General features: G+C 37.0%; 1 protein-coding gene across 1 annotated transcript in view; it reads right to left on the reverse strand.

Moving 5' to 3' along the window:
• The window catches only part of myo1d (myosin 1D), a gene marked incomplete at its 5' end in the record, with an annotated part of 105,070 nt that overhangs the window by 45,641 nt on the left and 39,849 nt on the right, over nt 1-19,580 (reverse strand). The window contains 5 exon segments of the mRNA XM_024284724.2: nt 8,015-8,222; nt 10,243-10,409; nt 12,008-12,140; nt 12,358-12,432; nt 14,527-14,597. Of these exon segments, the coding sequence (XP_024140492.1) occupies nt 8,015-8,222; nt 10,243-10,409; nt 12,008-12,140; nt 12,358-12,432; nt 14,527-14,597 (654 nt within the window).

Genomic DNA, 19,580 nt, shown 5'->3' on the forward strand with positions numbered 1-19,580 from the left:
TAAAATACTTCCTCTTGTGACCCAGTTTTATAAATATCTGTAGCTAGAGCTGCTCCGCTTTGCAGCAGGAATTCTATTCTATGCAGATTTTTTTTCTCACGTTGTTAAAAATGAATAAAATAGAAATAGCATGGACAATTTTGAAAACAAGTCATTTGTAGCACACAGTCAATTATCTGGCTGTAGATATAGAATTATGATGAGTGCTGTGTCAGGTTTATGCCAGAAATGCTATAATTACTCAGTCATTTCCAATATTTTAGGTTTATATTGTAGGTCATATTTTTATATATTTTTACTGTATAAAACTGAAATAAATAGAAGAAATGCTAGAAATAAAGTTAATATAGACAAAATACACAAGATAGTTTTCTGTACAGTGTTTAGCATGATTCTACTTCCCCATAATTCTCTTTAGAGTAAGGGCTCAGTGGTTGAGCTTATCGAAAAACATTTATACTAAAGATGCATAAATAATGGATTTAAAGAGGAAAAACATCGTGGCATGTAGCAGAAAATAATGCACATGCTTTATTTATTATGAGCAAATTAGAGGAGGAAAAAAAGAAAAGTCAGCTAATTTGCTGAATATTTCTAACGTTTTTTTAAGCCATACCTGGCGTTAAAATAAAGACAAAAACTTTTTAAAAAGTGCAGCAAAGCTGAGAGCAAAACCTGAGCACAGGAAAGGTGAAGCAGGTTGAATAACCTTAAAAAAAAAAAAAACGATAAAACCCCTAAAATACCTTGCAAACTTTTTTTAAGAACACTTTTAGATCTTTTTTTTTTTTTTTTAAAGGCTTTTACAAACTGGAGTTTCAGAATAATAATTTATCTCAAAGTCTAAACAAATTTAAAAAAAAAAGACAGTTTTGATTTAGTGCAATTGATTTTTATCTATTCATCATTTTTTGAATAAATATACATTTCATTGCATCGTGATTAGAAGCAAAATAACTGAATGTGTTTCATCAAATAAATAAATGCATGAAAAAAACAATTCCTTTACATTTTTAGCACATCAAAGGTCAAATTTGGTCTTTTAAATGTTAATTTTTACAGCCTTTGTGAATGGCTCGTACCCAAAATTAACAGACAAAAAATAATTGTCAAATTAAATTTAAAAGTCCAGAACAAAATAAGTCTGTGGTTCTTTAGGGTTAATGTTTTTGTCACATTAAGTCAAAATAAATTTCTATTTTAAATTCAAACCTTGAGTCAGAACAGCCTTAACAATACCACAACTAAGGCTAATTCTTTTATACAAATATTTCAACTATTTTAAAAAGTTTTTACATATAAAATGTATATTTTTTAATGTATATATTCCTTCTATATGCCAAAAACAGATTGAGTTTGTATGTCATTCCTGCTGCACCAAAACACAAACACAGCTGAAAAGGTCCAACCCAGCCAAATGTTAGAGGAAAAAGAGCCAAGCTGGAGATTGTGTGTAATCTCCGCTCAGATGTTTTGGTACTCAAACTGTTGCCAGACCAACAACTGTGTTTATATGCACCATAAGTCCTTGATTGGGCTGAGCCGGCTGTTGTAGGTGAGAGGAGAAGCAGAGCAGAAGAGGACCATAAAGCAGCAATGAATCAGGTAAGTGCCAGCATTACTGCCTCTACAGTCTTTGGAGTCTCATTACGGGGGGGTTGACAGGCAGAGACGTGTTGCGGTTTTTGTTGAGAGTGTCCATAAACACGCACAAACACAAAAGCGCACACACTAGAAAGGAGTGCTGTTGGGTGGTGGGCTGATGAGGATGACCCTTGGGGGGATTGTGGATAAATCAGCCCGATAACAAGGCCCCCCGACAGTCTGCTGCCGGCTCTCCAGGCCAACAGAGCCATCTGATCATCCCAGAGACGCCCCCTCCCACAAAACTGAGCGTTTATGAGCTCGATGCATGCTTTCTTACAACAAAGCTCGGGTTTGAATCATAAACCGCCATTCACAAATCCCCTGAGCTGCTCTGAAAGGGGGGTGTCCAGTGATTCTTACCAAACGGTTATTTTATTAGTCGACTAATCACCGATTAATTTTTCCGATTAGTCGAAAAATCGAGCCTTGCTCAATGCAGGAAAGTTAGGGAGTTGTTATGGTATCGAAGTCTTTCTATAACTTCCTGTGACATCACTGCTGACCCGGATTAGCACCACCGCATGTGTGTGTCAAAGATAATGGCAGACGCGGCGTTAGAAAGTGTGCTCCATAGTTTTGAGACATTTTTATAAAATTAAATAAACTAAAAAAGCAACTAATCGACTATTAATTTAGTTGTCGACTATTTCAATAGTCGATAAATAATCGATGATTGGCCCTAATTCTTAGTGTTTTTAAAGTCTGATCCCAAAAACTTCATGGGAAAAAATCCAAGTGATGCCAAGTTCACACCGGGCTCAGAAATCTATGTAAGTCTACGTAAATGGGAGTATATTTCCGTGTTTCTGGATTCCGCGTTCAAAACTCTTTCATTTCCACAAGATTCAAGCAAAGTTAAACCAGATAAACTTTGACCAATCAGGAACTCTAATTTAGTATGGATGGTGTCCATCCATCCATCCATCCATCCATTTTCTTGACCGCTTCCTCCCTTTCGGGGTCGCGGGGGTGCCGGAGCCTATCCCGGCTACTGAAGGGCGAAGGCGGGGAACACCCTGGACAGGTCGCCAGTCTGTTGCAGGGCCTCAATCACACACACATCCACTCTCACAGTCGTACCTAGGGACAATTTAGAGTCACCAATTAACCTATGAAGCATGTTTTTGGACGGTGGGAGGAAGCCGGAGTCCCCGGTGAAAACCCACGCATGCACGGGGAGAACATGCAAACTCCACACAGAAAGGTCCCAGCCGGGATTCGAACCGGGGCCTTCTCGCTGTGAGGCGAGAGCGCTAACCACTTGCGCCACCGTGCAGCCCAGTATGGATGGTGTCCTTTTCAAAACACGGAAGTGCCACCTGTTTGAAAATTGACCATGAAGGAGAAATGAATAATTGCAGTCTGTAACCAGCCTGAATTCGGTGACACCAAGTCTTTTATATATCATAGTAAAGCTGAGAAAGAAAAAGTCTGGAGTGAGATTTGCACCACTTCAACATATTTAAATAGGTAAAAGAATGCCCGTTTAGCACATTCTTGACTGCACATCACATGCACAGTTTGAATATAGCACATAACAAAAAGCATGATATAAAAACAACAATAAATTAAGGAATAATTAATATATATGAGGAACAAAAACACATTTTAATGCAGTGGAATCCTCCAGCTAGCTTCCAGTCAAATGCTCCACAGGCATAAAAAGGGGAGGGGGCAGGTTCATGTGATAGAATTCGGTGAGGCTGCAATGTGCACCCACCACTGGGCGTCAGCAGATGAGCTCCAGGTCAGCGTTCATCAGCATAAATCAATAAAGTGCGCTCACCGCCACAGGATCCTCATTGGTGCTGCTTTCACTGTCTGCCTGTAGGGGTAAGCCACTCCACTGATGTGAAACAAATGTCTTTAAACTAATTGAAACATCACAGTCTCGATGAGAGAGGTGCTCCTGAAGAGTAAATTGAACGTGTCTGGGTGTCTCATCCATCAGTTAGATGGAGACGCAGGCAAAGGTCAGCAGACTGCAAATAACAAACACGGGTTTGAAGGACAAGAAAATCCCATCTAAGCTACAAAAAATATACCGGTAAATAATTATTTTATAAAACCACTTGACAAATGTGTTTTATTGGTAAAACAACCCAATCCTGTAGCCTGCCATTGATGGATGTTACAGTTTTAACATCATAACTTACTATTTGTGTAATTTAAACACAAAAGTAAAGGTCACATTTGTCGCATATTTGGGACATCTTTTTGATTTATTTCTCTAATGTTCACAAAAGATAAAACAAAACAGAAAGTAGTAAACGTTTGCATTTGACTGAAACAAAGATCAAGCTTTCACATACTTTTCTTTATCCAACATGATGTGCTTTGAGCTTCTCCTAGGGGGTTATTAACATTTTTGGGTTGAATATTTCTGATCCAGATTAACCACCACCAAGTGTTAGAACCGACTCTTCACCCCTGAATTGTGACACTGGGTCAGAACTATGAAACAAGCAACCTAAAAACGTCCTCCCACTTAATCTTGAAAGCCTATTCAAACATGACAGTTGTGATCTTTAGATGGACAATTATACGTGTTATTCAATTCAGTAACAAGATTGTTTGAAAACTAGTGGTATCAATTGATTTAAAAAAAAAAAATCAGATTAATCACTCTTTTGGGTTGTGATTAATCACGATTAATTGCAGTGTTTTACTAGGTACATTTTATATGACAATATGCAACTTTTGAACAAAAACAGGTCAGCGAATTATTTTCCTTTATTTTGATTGTCTGAAATGTTTCAGTTTATAAAGTGTTAGCTCAAATATCCCAGAAGTGTAATTTTTGTGAGCCCAAAACACATCAACATTCAGATAAGAAGAACTGTAAAGACTTTTATGTCTGCAGTGTTACTCCAAGAAAACAAAGATACCGACATAAGAAATGAAAATTGTGTTTCTGCACTTTAAATGAACTTCTAACACTCTCCAGGTAGATACTCAATTCTGATTGGCTGCTTATGTCTACGATGCACATCTTTTTTGTTATTAATCATGTGCATTAACACGTTAACGTTGAAAGCCCTATTGAAAACCAAATTTTAATATTTATTTAATTTTCACTGGTGACATAAAATCCTGTCCACCTTTGTCATGGAGGGATCAAACATCACTGTAAAGGTCGGGTCATCTGGACCCCATAAGAGGGCACGAGGGTTAATTATGATTTATGCAGGTTTTAGCCAAAATTTAAAATAAATAAATAAGTCACTGTCATTTTTTAGGGCACTTTCTGCACGGCAACAGCTGATCAGAAATTGGTAACACTTTAGATGAGGTGCTGCTAAACACTCAATAAAATTGTTATATAATTGATAAAGATAGTTCATACATTTGTTAAACTTGAAAGCAGTTTATTATTATGGTCTTTGTAGACAAAGATATTAGATATTAATGAATCTTACTAAGCATGTTAATAAACCATATTTGGCTTATTGTGATAATAAATGTCTTACTATCACCCTACAAACACATTATTAATGACTGTTAATGTGTTGTTAAGGAATCTTATTATTAAGCACTACCCAGAAATTTGCCTCTGAGTTGGAGATGGGCCTGTTGGCGTGGAGTAAGCCCGCCCGCCTTCCCATCACCCATCTGTTTACACTCTCTCCTGCTAGCTTAGAGCACCCCAAACAAACACTAGCAGTGCGACAAAAATGGTGAGCAATATTGGCGCTATTCAGCTGTACAGTTTTAAAACAAATGGTAGATTAGACTAAAAATAAATAAAGACATACATGGATCTATTTGTCTGCAAGTGGATGTATAAGAATGGAGTGCAGCAGGGAGTGTGTGGCTTGCTGTGCCCCAATAGACAGAAAAATGCCCCTAGAACATTTTAAAAACATCCTTTTTATTGGAGTGGGTTTGAAACTCAGCATCTTGGAACTAGAAGAGAAATAGATTTTATTAACTGTGGAGATAGGTTTCTTTTTCCCTTCTGTCAGAATTCTCAGCCTCTGACTTCTGTTGGGCAAACAGCTTTGGACTGAAACACTTCATGTTTGCACATGAAACACGGAGGGGATTGTTTACGGAGCTCCTGCTGAGGCGGGGCAGAGAGCAGCTTCATTTGGGTCCAGTTAAAGGAAGCGGTTCTAGTAAGTCCCTTCATGTTTAAAGGCAGGAAAGCACAGATCAGGAGCTTTTAATTTGAGGTTTCACAAATACAGTTTGCATTAATGCGCTATTTCTTACAGTTCTTCATATCTGATTATTTCTAAATGTGCACTTTTGCCCAAACAATCCCCTGAGGCTTTGCTATGAAGACTGGGGACCCTGAACAAAACACACATTACCCTCCTGCCTCACTGAGACGATGTAAAGCAGAAATAATTGGGGGTTAGGGGGTGGGGGGTCCTCCTCATCATACCTGCTCTGACAGTCGGTGTGATGAGGATGGCTGAGCTTTAATTGATAAAATATTCATCTCTATCACACAGGAAAGGTGGGGGTGGGCTGTGTATAATTTATAGGATCTGTTTCTGTGCAGCTTCTCTTCCTGCCGTCATTTCTCAGAGAAGGAATGACTGGATTGCTCCGTCAGGTTTTCCTGTCGTGTAAGAGGAATCGCTCCACAAAGAGAGATTTCTGCCGGACACACAGGATGAGAGTTGGAGCAGCTGGTGGAGCGGTCGCCCCTGCCTCCAAATGCAGCACACATTAGCATCATTTAAAGTGGGTAAAACTCCTGTTTTAGTAAAACACTGGCTCCACGAGGTGCCACTCAAACTGTCTGGAGTGCCACAGATTGGGTTTCTGGGGAGGGAATCTATGAGTGGGGGTGGAGGGACATGAGGAGGCTGAGCCGCAGTCACACACTGCCAGTCTTGGCGCAGCGATGTTGCCTGGCAGAAGAGCGTATGGTGTGCCAGGTGCTGATAAGAGGATTTCTTGGCACGGCAGATCAGACTCAGGCTGGGATGCATCTTTGACAAACAGCATGATAGATACGGGAGTCAATTTTGCTGTCACACCACTATATTTGTGCACCGCTGAGGCTGTGTGACATAAGTGAGCGTGCACGGGAAGCACATACTCCATGTGGAGTTCCCACCGAGAAAAGAGAAAACATTGTTCCGCCGGCCCTTCAGCAGCCCTCTGATGTTCATTTGATTCTTTCCTTATCTTTACATGGAGAGACGAGAAGGAACGCCCGCCTGGTTGACGGTGGGAAAAGCCAGTTAAAGGTCAAACGGATCAATACAAAGGTGGATCAATCAATCCACTACAGAGGAGATTTCAAAGCCCTTCATGTCGAGATCTTTCAGCAGACCTTGAGAAATGTGGATATAAAAGCACTGAGGAACCTCCTCTGATCACACCATGCAGACAAAAGCGTGAAGAGTCAGCTACACTGAAATACTGCGCAAATACACATCTGCACCCAATGGGATTTTACTGCCAGTTGTTAGCATTCAGCAGCTATTTCTTTAAGTCGACAGTTGCTCAAAATGAAAATATATAAATAAATATATATATGTTTTTTTAGTGAATGCAACAAAATCACACCCAAACACTGGCACTCTCACTTGAAGGAGGTGCTGTGAAGTAGATGACGCAGGAGGAGGCTGACACCTCCCCAGCTCCATCTATATTCATCACAGATCCTGAAGAAACGTGTTGAACTGAAAGCAAACTGTTTTGTTTTTCCAACTTCAAACAAAGAGATCAGTTCGTCACTCAAGGAAACTATTCTTTTTGAATTGTTTGATTGAACAGTTGGAAAAAGCAAAGAAAAACACCAAATCTGAACAATATATGTGCATTTTGTGTTAGTTTGATACATAAAACTCCAGAAATTAAAAATACATTTTCCGTCAGCCACTGATATTCCTTAAAGAGGTTCAAAATATGCTTCAGTGCTTTGCTTATGGTTTGTGACTTTATAAAAAAACTAAAATAAAGCTTGATTTTATTTCAATAACTTTAAATCTTTAAATTAAAGAGCATAATTAAACTAACATTCCATTTAGATGGTATTAAAAAGCTATAAAAGCTGTAAAAACAAAAGAGTGCTGATTTACCCGTCAGCATTTTAGTTTGCATTTGTATTGACACTATTTCTATATTAATCAAAAGTAGAAATCAGGTTGAACATCTTAAAAATGTTGGGTAGGGAACCCAAAACAGGCAAAGGATTTGATTCTGGGTTGCAGACAGATGACAAAAATCACCAACATTATTTTTTCACAATTCTAACAGTAAAAAGTCTCTTTTTAAATAATGAATTAATTAATTTAGGATAATATTAGGGAAAACAAAAATAAGTGTTTTCAAAAAGGAAGGTGTGAACATTTTCCTCAAACTGAACTGTAAATTATCATATTTGAACTGGCATCTTCCTCACCTTCTGGAGGAAGAGGACGATCCTCTGGACCATTTCGGCCCGCTGCTCCTCCAGGCTGAACAGGGTGCGCGGCGTGCGGATGAAGACTTTGGTTTTGCCGTACGCCACGTCGTGTTCGAACCCGCAACCATGCAGCAGCTTCTTGACGGCGTCTTTGTCCGACGGCAGGTCGTGGTTCGGCCAGGTGAACTTTGAGATCATCTTGTATCTGAAAGGCGGGTCGAGGGCTCGTGAAAAAGGGGGCTTTGCTGCACGAAAGTGCAACCGAAGCTTTAAAAATATCAATTTAAGAAGAAGAATCTGCAACTTTTTGATAAGCTGATGTTTACTCTTCTACTTTAAGTATTCATTCTTAGTTATTTGATTTATATATATTTATAATTTTACTTCAAAATTTAGGGTTTTGTTAAAAAAAATAATAAAAAAAACAACATCTGATATAACGTTTTGACTTATTTATCATTAAATGCCATTCTTTCCTGTAGCTTAGCAAATGTTACTGCATCAAGAAATGACAAGAATGAAGCAAATCTAAATTTTTAGTACTAAATACTTGCAAAAAAAGAAATACTTTGATTTTTTTGTTTGAGAAATTCCTGGAAAAACTCATGTAAATTGATGTAAAATCCAAATTCTGGTCAAACATCTAACAGCACATTAACAGCTAACACTTAAACCACATGTGCACCATATGTAGTGTTTGTAAATACATTTACTGTTTTTTGGTTGTAATAGGACTAAAATCAGGAATTTTGTCTGGTGAAAGGCTGCGTATCTGCAGACATGAAGAAGCTTGATGGGTCAGCTGTGCGGAGGGCACGTCGCCGTCCTTGTTAGCCAGCAGTTGTTTAGTTTTTGATGTAGACTTATCCCTGCTGGCTAAAAAAAGGAACCCTGAGGATAATGAAACATTTTTTAAGCAGAACTCAAGATTCAAGTCAAAAAGGAAGAAGATACTGGCGTTAAGACAAGATCTGGTTCCATTAACAGCTTCTTTCTTGTTTCTATTAAAGCTGGTTTGGAACTGAACAACAGTCGGTCTCTCTTTTTCAGACTCCTCTTGGTCCACTAAAAGAATATTACCAAAACTATTGAAGTTATAATGTCAATAAATTAATATGCTATTACAAATTATAATAATTTGTTATATTGCTCTCTTAAAACGGGCATTTTTTAGCAATTAAAGAGTTTTTAATTAACAAATCTACTTTAATAGTTACAGAATATGTGGAAGTTTTAAGATGGCTTAAGATAACATTGACCAAAAATTTAAAAAATGAATAAAATTACAGTTTAAAATACTTTGTTGAATGCAGGTTTCTCTGTTTAGATTGTGTGTATTTAGACCTAGTGATCAAGATTGTCTGTAACAAGCTTTGTGGTGGAAGTATTTCACATTTTTAAAGACGAGACCTGTGTTTCAGTGACAGATTGAGGGAGATGAGAGAAGAATAAATGTTGCTTTATTTTTTTTTTACTTTTCTGCACTAAGATTTCAAAACTTGTTCAAATATTCAAAACTTGTTAAATGTGTGTTAATGGTGTAATTGCACCATATGTTTTCTTAAATATGGAGAACAGTCTTCAAGACTAAATTGATCTCGGATCAATTTGTGCAACAGGATCAGCAACAAAACATTTTTATTCATGAGACCTTTTCTAGAGGATGTGAAGTTGACTGGTCTTTAGTAAAGATTCTTTCTGGGACTTCAAAATAAAATTTTGCTTTTTTAACAATAGAAAACTACCAATAGGTAGGCTTTCATGCAAAATTTGTTGGCGCCAAGCCTTTTTTAAACAATGAAGATGGAGAGATTAGCGAGATCATCACCTAAAATTGTAAAAACAAGCTCAAAAAACAATAAAATCCATCCCTTTTACCAACATGTGCTACATTTGCTAAAATTAATTTGCTCAAATGTCGACACTGAACCTCTATGGTTAGTTTTTTAAAGTAAATCTATGCAGCATCATAAAGTAAGGTGGCCATGAGTTTTTACTTTGATAATTTACCAGATTTGTATTCATTTATGTCTTATTTTTTTAGATGAGTGAATGTTTTAAATTGATTTAAAGCAATTCTTCTAACATTTGAAATAATTTCACCAAATATTTTGTGAGAGGATTTTATAGATATAGATCGTTTTGATATGTATTAGAAAACATGGTAATAATGTAATGTAATTCACCTGCATCCCACTCATGAAGAAGACTAGAGTGAGGAGTACCTCTGGAGGAAGCGTGGATACGTCTGCCTGTAGGCGAAGCCGGCCCTTCGGACCCTGACGTTCTCCAGCAGTCCCAGGTACTCCACCTGGTGGCGGCAGCGTTCCTGCTCGAAGATGAGAGGGGACTTGACATCGTTGGGTTTGATGCAGCGCACGTAATAGGGTTCCTGTGGATACATACAAGAAAGAAGTTGATACTCCACAAGTAAGAGGACAGAGCCAAGCTGGATCTGTGAGCATCAGTGTTTCTACAAAGACCTGCAGAAACATCAAGAAAAGAAGAAAATGTTCATGTAAAACTTGAAGGAGGGCAGCAGGCATATTTGGGAAGGATTATTTCCAGATTTGGTGATGGAAAAAATTTGGCTTTAATCATCTCTAACTGTTAGTGCTGCTCCTCAGCAAATATGCCACAATTTGGAAACCATGGGTTCAGAAAAGTTTAAATGTAATTGATTTCTGGGTCACATTAATGCAGGATTCTGTTCTTTTGGGCAAATAGACTTCAAAGGTTGATCTAGAAAAAGGGTGTCAAACTCAATCGTACAAGAGGCCAAAATCCAAAACACATCTTAGGTCGTGGGCAAACAGTAAACAGTTATTGAACATTCTAAAACTAAAATTTTAAAAACTTTAAAACCGTAACTTTTTAACATAATTATAAATTACATTATTACCTGCAATAATGCTATTGCGAATGCTGTAAGCTGAATTTGGCCGCTGAAGATGTTACTGCTGATAGCTGAAGATGCTCAAATTGATAGCTAAAAACACAAAAGCTAATAGTTGAAAACGCTAAACCCAATAGCCAGCTAAAATATTAGCTAGAAGCCAAATTAGCCTAAAAAAGCAAAAAAAGAAAAAACTTGGGTTAGTCAAAACAGCTAGCATGTAGCTGAAAAAATAGATAAACTTCAAAATAGCCTAAAAAACAAAAAAAAAGCTTAAATTAGCTAAACAGCCAACATGTAAATATTAGCATTACTCCAAAAAAGCCTAAAAAACTTTTGAAAAAGTCTTAATTAGCCAAAACAGCTAGCATGTAGCTGAAATATTAGCTAAACTCTAAAATAGCCATAAAAAATCTTAGAGCCCAAAAAGCTAGCAGAATGCCAATTTTTAAAACTTCAAAACCGTTATTTTTTAACATAATTATGAATAATAAAAAGGCAGGAATATTATTCTAGAATAAATCAATTTAAACGTTAAATAACTTTCAATACTTTACTCTCAATAAAAATATATTTTGTAAAAAAAATTCCGAGTTAGAAATAAGTGCAAGACAACATCGCGCCATCAATAACAATAAAATAAAATGATCTTAAGGGCCGGATAGAATTACCCAGAGGGCCGGACTGACTTTGACACGAGTGATATAGAACAAGAGTGTCCAAACTTCTTCTAGATGAACATTTAACCCTTATATTGTCAAAATTGATCTAATTTCACACATACATTTTGAACTGAACACAATCCAAGGGTAAAAGTCCAGTAGCCCAGAAGAATTGAATCCTGCTGTATCATGACCCAAGAGACTGAGAATCTTCATAGACATGTTGCAAAGCCCTTTGGGACATATATCATTCAGCTGATGCAGAAATGTGTAAAGTCCCTTTAAATTACTAAAGCAGCTCCACTTTGCTGCTTCGACTGTTATTCTTCTGGATTTTCTGTGTACTTCCTGTCTGGAGCTTTGAGTGCACTTTAGTCCATGAAGTTGGACCACATGAGCTTGTGAAATTATCCGTAGAATCTGACTGCACACCTTACAGGCCAGGTTCTCCACCAATGAGATCATGGAGTTCTTGAAGAGGGTCGCTGCCGTCAGCGGCCGTTTGGTGACCTCGGTGATCCGCAGCTTACCCTCAGGCCACATCACCTTCAGAACCGGGTTGGAACTGAAAATAAAAGATAGAAATATGAATTTAATCGATCCAAATGTCAAATTTAACACATACAGGAGAATTCTATGAAGGAAATGAAGTTTAAATCTTGACTATACAGGTTCGAGTCCCACTTAAAGGTGAATAGTGACGAGAGGAGATTTTTCATTCTAATCTTGCTGTGGTTTCGGTGCAGAAAGACACACTTGTTAATGTCAGGAAATTGTGTCACCTGTTGTACAACAGCCTCTTGAAGTCCTGGAACAAAGTGTCTTTGTTCTTGTCAATGAAGCCCACGACCGAGTACCTGTGGAAGACAGACGTGTGCAAACACATGCAGAGAAGGATGACACACTTTTGAAGGGACACGCTGCTTCTTTTGTGCAGCTACATTTAACTACATAATTACAAAAATTGCAGTCTGCTCTCAAACTCAAATTGATCTTTTTGAGTTATAGACGGAAGCAGTGCTAGCAGCCTTGTAGCTTTGAGCTAGCGTCCATGTTACCGGTGATGTTACTGGTTAGAGAGCAGCTGTTGCTGTTGTCAAACCTGTAGGACTCCCTGCAGTGAGATGGAGCTCTCTGTCTGTTCTGGATGAATCGGACCTTTCAGTCGGGCCTCGTATCACCGCCCGGGTCCTCCCGTGGGAGGAAAACACTTAGCCTTCATAAATGGGCTCTGCACATTTCAATAAGAGCACTTTTGGAGGGCTTAGCATGTGCGATTTAATCATTTGAATTGTGTCCAGGTGCTTTGGGGGATTGAGAAGTGCTGCAGTTCTGTTTACCGCAGCATCAAGGCCATTAAGATGTTATCATGTGGATGGTAAATGTTTAAGTCTGAGCATATGGGATACATAGGATACTTCAAAAACAGGCCAGATTAAAACTCTTTCTCTGGAGAAAGATTTTGCTTTAAGTCTCCATTGACTCTACTTGAGGTTATTAAAGTTTTGGGTGGTTTAAAGTAGCATCCTATCATGGAAATGGACACAACCACTTTGCTTTAACCCACTTTTCAATCTCCCAAGTGTTTCTGTTGCTGGCCTCCACAAAACCTACTAGTCGTTTAGTCATAATTTGACAAACACTGAACAGAAATATAAAGGCTACACTTTTATTTTTGCTCCCAAGATCTGAAATATTTTCTACAAATATAAAATAACACTGTCTCTTAAATATTGTTCACAAATCTGTCTAAATTTGTGATAGTGAACACTTGTTCTTAGCTGTGATTATCTGTCTCACCTCACCGGTGTGTCATATCAAAATGCTGATTAGACAGCAGGATTATTGCACAGGTGTGCCTTGTGAGAAATATTGAGAGAAATGGTTATTTTGCACTTGTGGAAAATGTTTCAAACAACTTTTTATTACAGATGTTCAAATGTGCTGCTTCCATCAAATAAACATAAGAAAAATAAATCTCGACATGTAATCTCTTCTGCATTCTCCTGCATTTAACTCTGTTTACTGAAACATAAAATCCAGTCATCCAATTATTATCTTCTGCTTGTCTGAGTTTGTGTCACTATGGCAACAGTCTAAGAAACGATGCTCACACATCCCCCTTTCTCCTAGTACTTTTTACTAGATCTTCTGGGTCATGGAGGCTTAACACTGTCCTAGGTGTGTGACAGAGCTACGTTCAGTCTGTTCATTAGTAAATCAATTACTTTCTTTTTTTAATCAATAAATTCAGGGTTAAAAAGCTGGCAAAAATTCCAATTGCGTCATTTTTAATCATATAAATTAATCAGAATTTTTTTATATTAAAAAAGTACAGAGAAAAAAGGCTCTCAGAAACAAACTCACTAAACCCTAATTAGAAAAATACTACAACTAATTAATGGATCAGTCTGGCACCTGATTCGATGTGTCTCGTTAATTCCTAAAAAGTCATGATCCATGAGGAAAATAAAGTAATGTTTCTACTTTAATCCACACGAACTGTGAGATTCAAAACAGTTCCACCCTACTCAACAGAACCGAGTCTGTTCTCACCTTCTGTAGAAGCTGCTATAAACAGAGGTGTGAACACTGACTGGTGGAGTGGAGCTGCTAAACTCCACCTGAGGTGTTTCCACCAAAGAAGGTCACCGACATTAAAGCAGCAGGAGAGAAACAGCTTAGACTGCTTTTGCTTTAAATGAACATTAAAGGAAAGAATAATTTAAATAACAAGCATTAATTACACCAAAAAAGGTATTTAACGCACAACATTAACATTTTTGATTAAATGTTTAAAAAGAAGTTGAGAATTTCTTTAGGAACACAAATCAACTTGTGATCCAAATGCACACATTCTGCAGCCCTGAGGTGTGAAAACAAGGAACTGTAGAAACAAAAATAGATCCTGAAAGTGTATTAATGATTATTAGAAAGATTAGGAAACTTACACCACATCTCCTGCATAGTGCCGGATCCGAAAGTCTCTGTCGAACTCCAAACTTTTATCAGCCGGTAAAAGCTGCAGGAAGAAAGTCACAATAAGAGCATGTTTTCATGCTTCCTCTCGATTTATTTGTTGAGTTTAAAGCTCATGTTTTATTTCTCTTTAAACCTTGATAAAGACCTCAAAGTATATTAACCCCTCTGTCTTTCTAGAACATCGTTTCTGCAGAGCAGCAGTAGTTTATTAGAAATTTGCCTCTGAGATGTTGGTAGGTAAGGAGCAACCCCGCCTCCCTTCCTCTCGCCATTGCTGAGAACTCAGAGCAGGAAGTTTGTGGCGCATTTTTTACGACACAAATACACTCTGACTTAAGTCTGCTTTTGATTCACAGCGATCTGAATGAAAAAAAAAATACTTAAAAATAAAATTGTAAAAGTATTTTTCTGTATTTACGTCCTCCGTGATCAGAAAAAATGGCAGAAGAACATGTTTAAAATACCAAACACAATTTTTATCAGAGAAAGTCTTTAAAACTTTATCGACTCTGTATGTAAACAAGAAAGTGTAGAGGGTTTATTGCTTTACTAATATTAGTAAAGCTTGATTGGATTAGTAAAAAAAAAATCAAACAGGACAAGAAAAAATAAAACAATTTCAAATGATTTGCAAGCAGGTGCCTTCTTTTAATTGATTTTTCCTTTTAATAATCATCTCTACTTGGATTATTTAATTATATTTTCTTCTTGATTGCTTGAAATAAACTATTTCTAAATTCTAAAAATACAGTTCAAAGAAACAATGTCTAACTTTGTTTTAAGAAGAAACTATGTTTGATTTTTTCTCTCATTTCAGCTAAAAACCTAATGTCTAACATTGACATATTGACAGATCAAACTTCAAATTGGTTTCATTTTTTAAGACAGTTAAATGTGCATCTTTAGTTTTTTTAAAGAAATCAAAAGTGTAGATTTATATTTTCAAATACCAAAAACTCTTATGTTTCATTAAACTCAGAGACTGAATCAAGTTCTCTCAATTCTGTGTGTTTCTTAGAAAGAATGTTGAATGTTTTTTTAATGAAATGGTTCCATTTGGTGCCTTTTTGATCACAAAAATGTGGGAAAGATTTGAAACAAGTCAAGTGTCCAACAACCTCCATCATTAACATGTTAAGCACTCGTCTGGACTCTTCTGTGATGTCGTCAACAAAACTCCAGTAATAAACAACAAAAACAAGGACTAAAACCAATTTATGAATTTATGAGAGCAAAATAAATTATTCAGGATTTGCTCAAGTTTTAGTTAACAAGAAAACACAGCAGAATGAGCAAAAATATATGGAAGGCTATACCAGACAAAGGGAGTGACGGAGAAAAGATGAGGATAGAAGAAGAAGAGGGAAGAAGGGTGGAACAAACACTGCGGTAACAAATGTAAAAAAGGAGAAAAATGGAGACTGTTTTTGGCAAAACAGGCTGATGTTGCAAAGCAGAGTCTGTTGAAGACATAAAACTATATAAAAATCTAACAAGTAAAACTTCAAGATGCACTTATTCATGGGTGGCATAAAACAAAGGTCATACGAGCAAAGAATGGAGCTCCGACTTTATTCACAATCCTAAACAGAAAGAGTTGATGAGGGAGGAATGAGAAAATGCAGAAGATGAAACAAAGGAAAATAGGAAGAATGTATTTATTTATTTATCTATATTGCACTTTTTTAGAGAAAAATTTGCAAAGTGCTTTTTAATTTTCAAGTACAAATAAGTAAACAACAAAGGTAGTTGACAGTAGACAGGTAGTTGCAAATTTACTTAATTAAAAGAACTTTCTGAATAAAAACAACTTTAAAAGCTTTTTAAAATATTTAGCACAATCAGCTGCACGGCATCCCAGAGTCTAGAGGCTACAGCTTGGAAGAACAAGTTTTTAACTGCGTTCTCTGGACGTTAAGGAAGTTCTGATCTGAAGATTGTGAGGAAACCACTACTATGAAAACTGGCTTTTCAAAAACCTGTCATCTGTATTACGTTGCCTTTCATCCATCACTATCTATTTTATCATGTTGACTGCTGCGTCGCTTGTTTTCAAAGCCCAGACCCTGACAGGACAGAGTTTGCTAAGGATGGAGGAAGATAAGCAGATGAGGGAAGGAAGCTGTCAGATTGTAGTCTTCAGTTTAAGTAACATGCTAATGTTCACTGTTGAGAATTGATGCATTAACTTCCAATGGAAGGAGGCAGTTTGTCACTTTTTTGTAGTAATTTTCTCAAAGAAAAAGCGTAATCAGCTTCAATGTTTGAATCATTCCTGTCAAAAACTATGCTAGTTCTAAGAAAGTTAAAACGTTTTTCAGATTTCCAACTTACAAACAGCGATTAATGAGCTGGAGACAACAACCTAAAGATTTCCCATTAGTCTGATTAGGCTGCAGAAACACATTTTACAGGACGTGGGTGACAAAGCCTTGGAAGGAGGTGGATAATTCTAAAACACAAAACCACTGCAGCCCACATAAAAAAAGCCCAAAGACAGAAAAAAGTGAGGCGAGAAGGCGAGAGACAGGAAGGGTGCAAAAATAAGACTGGAGCCGGCTGACTGTCTCAAGGGCAAACTGAAGCTGCTGCGGCTGACGTTTCAGTCTCGCTCAGCTTTTATTTTGTGTGACTGCACCCCAGAATTCATCATCCTTGTGAAAATAAATCACACGACCAGTAGGAATTAAACTGGAGCGCACAGGCTGCCTTCACTCCTCTCCTCTCCATCGAAAGAACTTTGTTCAGGTCAGAGGTTTAAAACACTCAAAGCTCCAGTTGAGGAAACATGACAACTGAATTCACACCACTTTCTGTTCCTGTAGGACTTCAAACTGTAAACATGAGGACAGATTCTCCTCACACCAAGGTAGACAGGGACCTGTTTAAATATTATATATGATTTATAGATACTTTTTATTTGTGTATTTACATGTTTTTCTATACAAAATATAAATTACAACGATTTATTTTTTTAAATCTTCAAATCATTTTCCAAATCACTTAATCTTCAACACATCACCAACCTAAACAAATTTGGTGTGAAATCTTTCATTTAGGCTTTTAAACATTTGCTTCTTTTAGTACAAACGATAAAAGCTTTATTAGGATTTTTGACAATTTATGGGTGTGGAATCCACTTGTACTGGATGATAACATCAGTCAGATATTGTTATCAGTAATCTGCCTGGCAACAGGACAGTTTAAGACTTTTTTAGGATTTGGAGTTAAATTTTAAATTATGAACCCTAGAGCACTATCGCCAATAGATTATCACCTGAGCGAAAGTATTGACATGATTTTTAACATGTTGCATTTTTCTCAGTGTCATGACTCCCTGGTTAAAGTCTCACATTTCCCCAGAATAGGTGGACCCATCCGGGACATTTTTAAGGAATTTTTTGTTATGAAAATCAAAATTTTTCTGTCATATTCAAGCATTTTTTAAGGATATTCCAGTGTTTTCATTTTCCATTTTGTTACATAAACCACAGTTGAAAATTAAAGAAAACTAATCTAATTCATCACATGTTGTCATGCTTTGATCTGTTTTTATGACATTTCATTAAGTATATTATATAGAGTAAATCTGGTCCGGCAAAAGTAATGGTAACTTTTTATAGAAAAAGTGTTCTAGGGTTAAAAATAAATAAATTAACCAACTTAGCCACTTTACATTTTTCAACCATTCTTGTTATTGCGAATTTTGTTGCAAATGAATTTAGTTCTCGTTAAAATAGCCTACTTTTTTCAACTCATTTTGCATTTTTGTCAAATGTATTTTTATTTTTTGTATGATTTATGCATCATTTCTTTTTCTTAATTGATTCATTTCAAGCAATAAAAAAGGAAAACAATATATATACTTAAATATATCAAACCTGTTTGAGTAAAAAAAAAATGATAGTTGCACTCATACATACAATAAACATACACAACACATGGACTGTTAAATATAATGATTTTCAAATAGAGTTTGTCGTTTCTACGTAATGTCACTAATGTTTCAGAATCAAAGTTTTTGCATCGGCTGACATTCTGTCTCTGCTTACATTTTCTACTATTTCAGCATTAAGGAAGTGACCTGAACCTTATTTTAGTCATTTCCTTTCCTTCAGTGCCCAGACATACTTCTGCACCAATTCAGACGTCACCATCCACACCCACACATTTGCAAGAAAGGCCTTTTTCTGGTTGAATTAGCCATAGCTGACATATTTGTACAAATACTGATTAAGTATTCTCAGAATATACAAAATATTTCACTCTCTATTCACATTGTACTACATAAATGTAACTGGAACTCCTCTGGAAGACTGGAACGAGTTAAGTTTCTCCTCTTTCATCAGCTCTTTTCCAGCAGAACCATCTCTGGGCGCTCCATGCTCTGGCAGAGAGATCGATGAAAGCAAAAGCAAAGGTCTCCTGAAGAGCTACTTCTGATCGCCTCCTAACCTTCACAGCAGGTCACTCTGACTAGGAGATGGATTATGTGTTTCATGCTTATTTCACTGAGGGGCAGCTGGACCTCTTCACGTCAATCTAGAAGCCGACTCTAACCAGCAGGTTATAAGTAGAAAATCTGATCTACTTATCAAACCCTCACTAAACTCTGGATATCTTGTGCCGTAGATTCTCTCAGCAACATCCTTCTCCGTGATGCAAACCCTGAAGCTTCCTGTGCTAACAGCAGCTCTGCCTTAATGATTATCATTGGGAGCACGTGCCTATTAAGAGCGAGCACTCAGCAGGACCCTCCCACATGCATTCACACCTATGGAGAGCAGCAAAGACAAAACAACCACATAATGGAGAAAAGGGAAAAAAATGGAGAAGAACATTAAAGTAAAAGTTGTTTCTCAATTTGTAAATCAAAAGTTTCAAAGGAAAAATTAGTAAGGAGGAGTTAAAAGCATTTTTCTCATGGTGGAGGACATTATGAAGATTAAAACAGCGTTTCTAAACCAGGAGCAGGTTTGCGATGCAGCAACTGACATGGGCGGGCCAAAGTCTGGCTCCTCCT

This window comes from Oryzias melastigma, linkage group LG19, assembly GCF_002922805.2.
Source record: "Oryzias melastigma strain HK-1 linkage group LG19, ASM292280v2, whole genome shotgun sequence".
NCBI classification, from domain to species: Eukaryota; Metazoa; Chordata; class Actinopteri; order Beloniformes; family Adrianichthyidae; genus Oryzias; species Oryzias melastigma.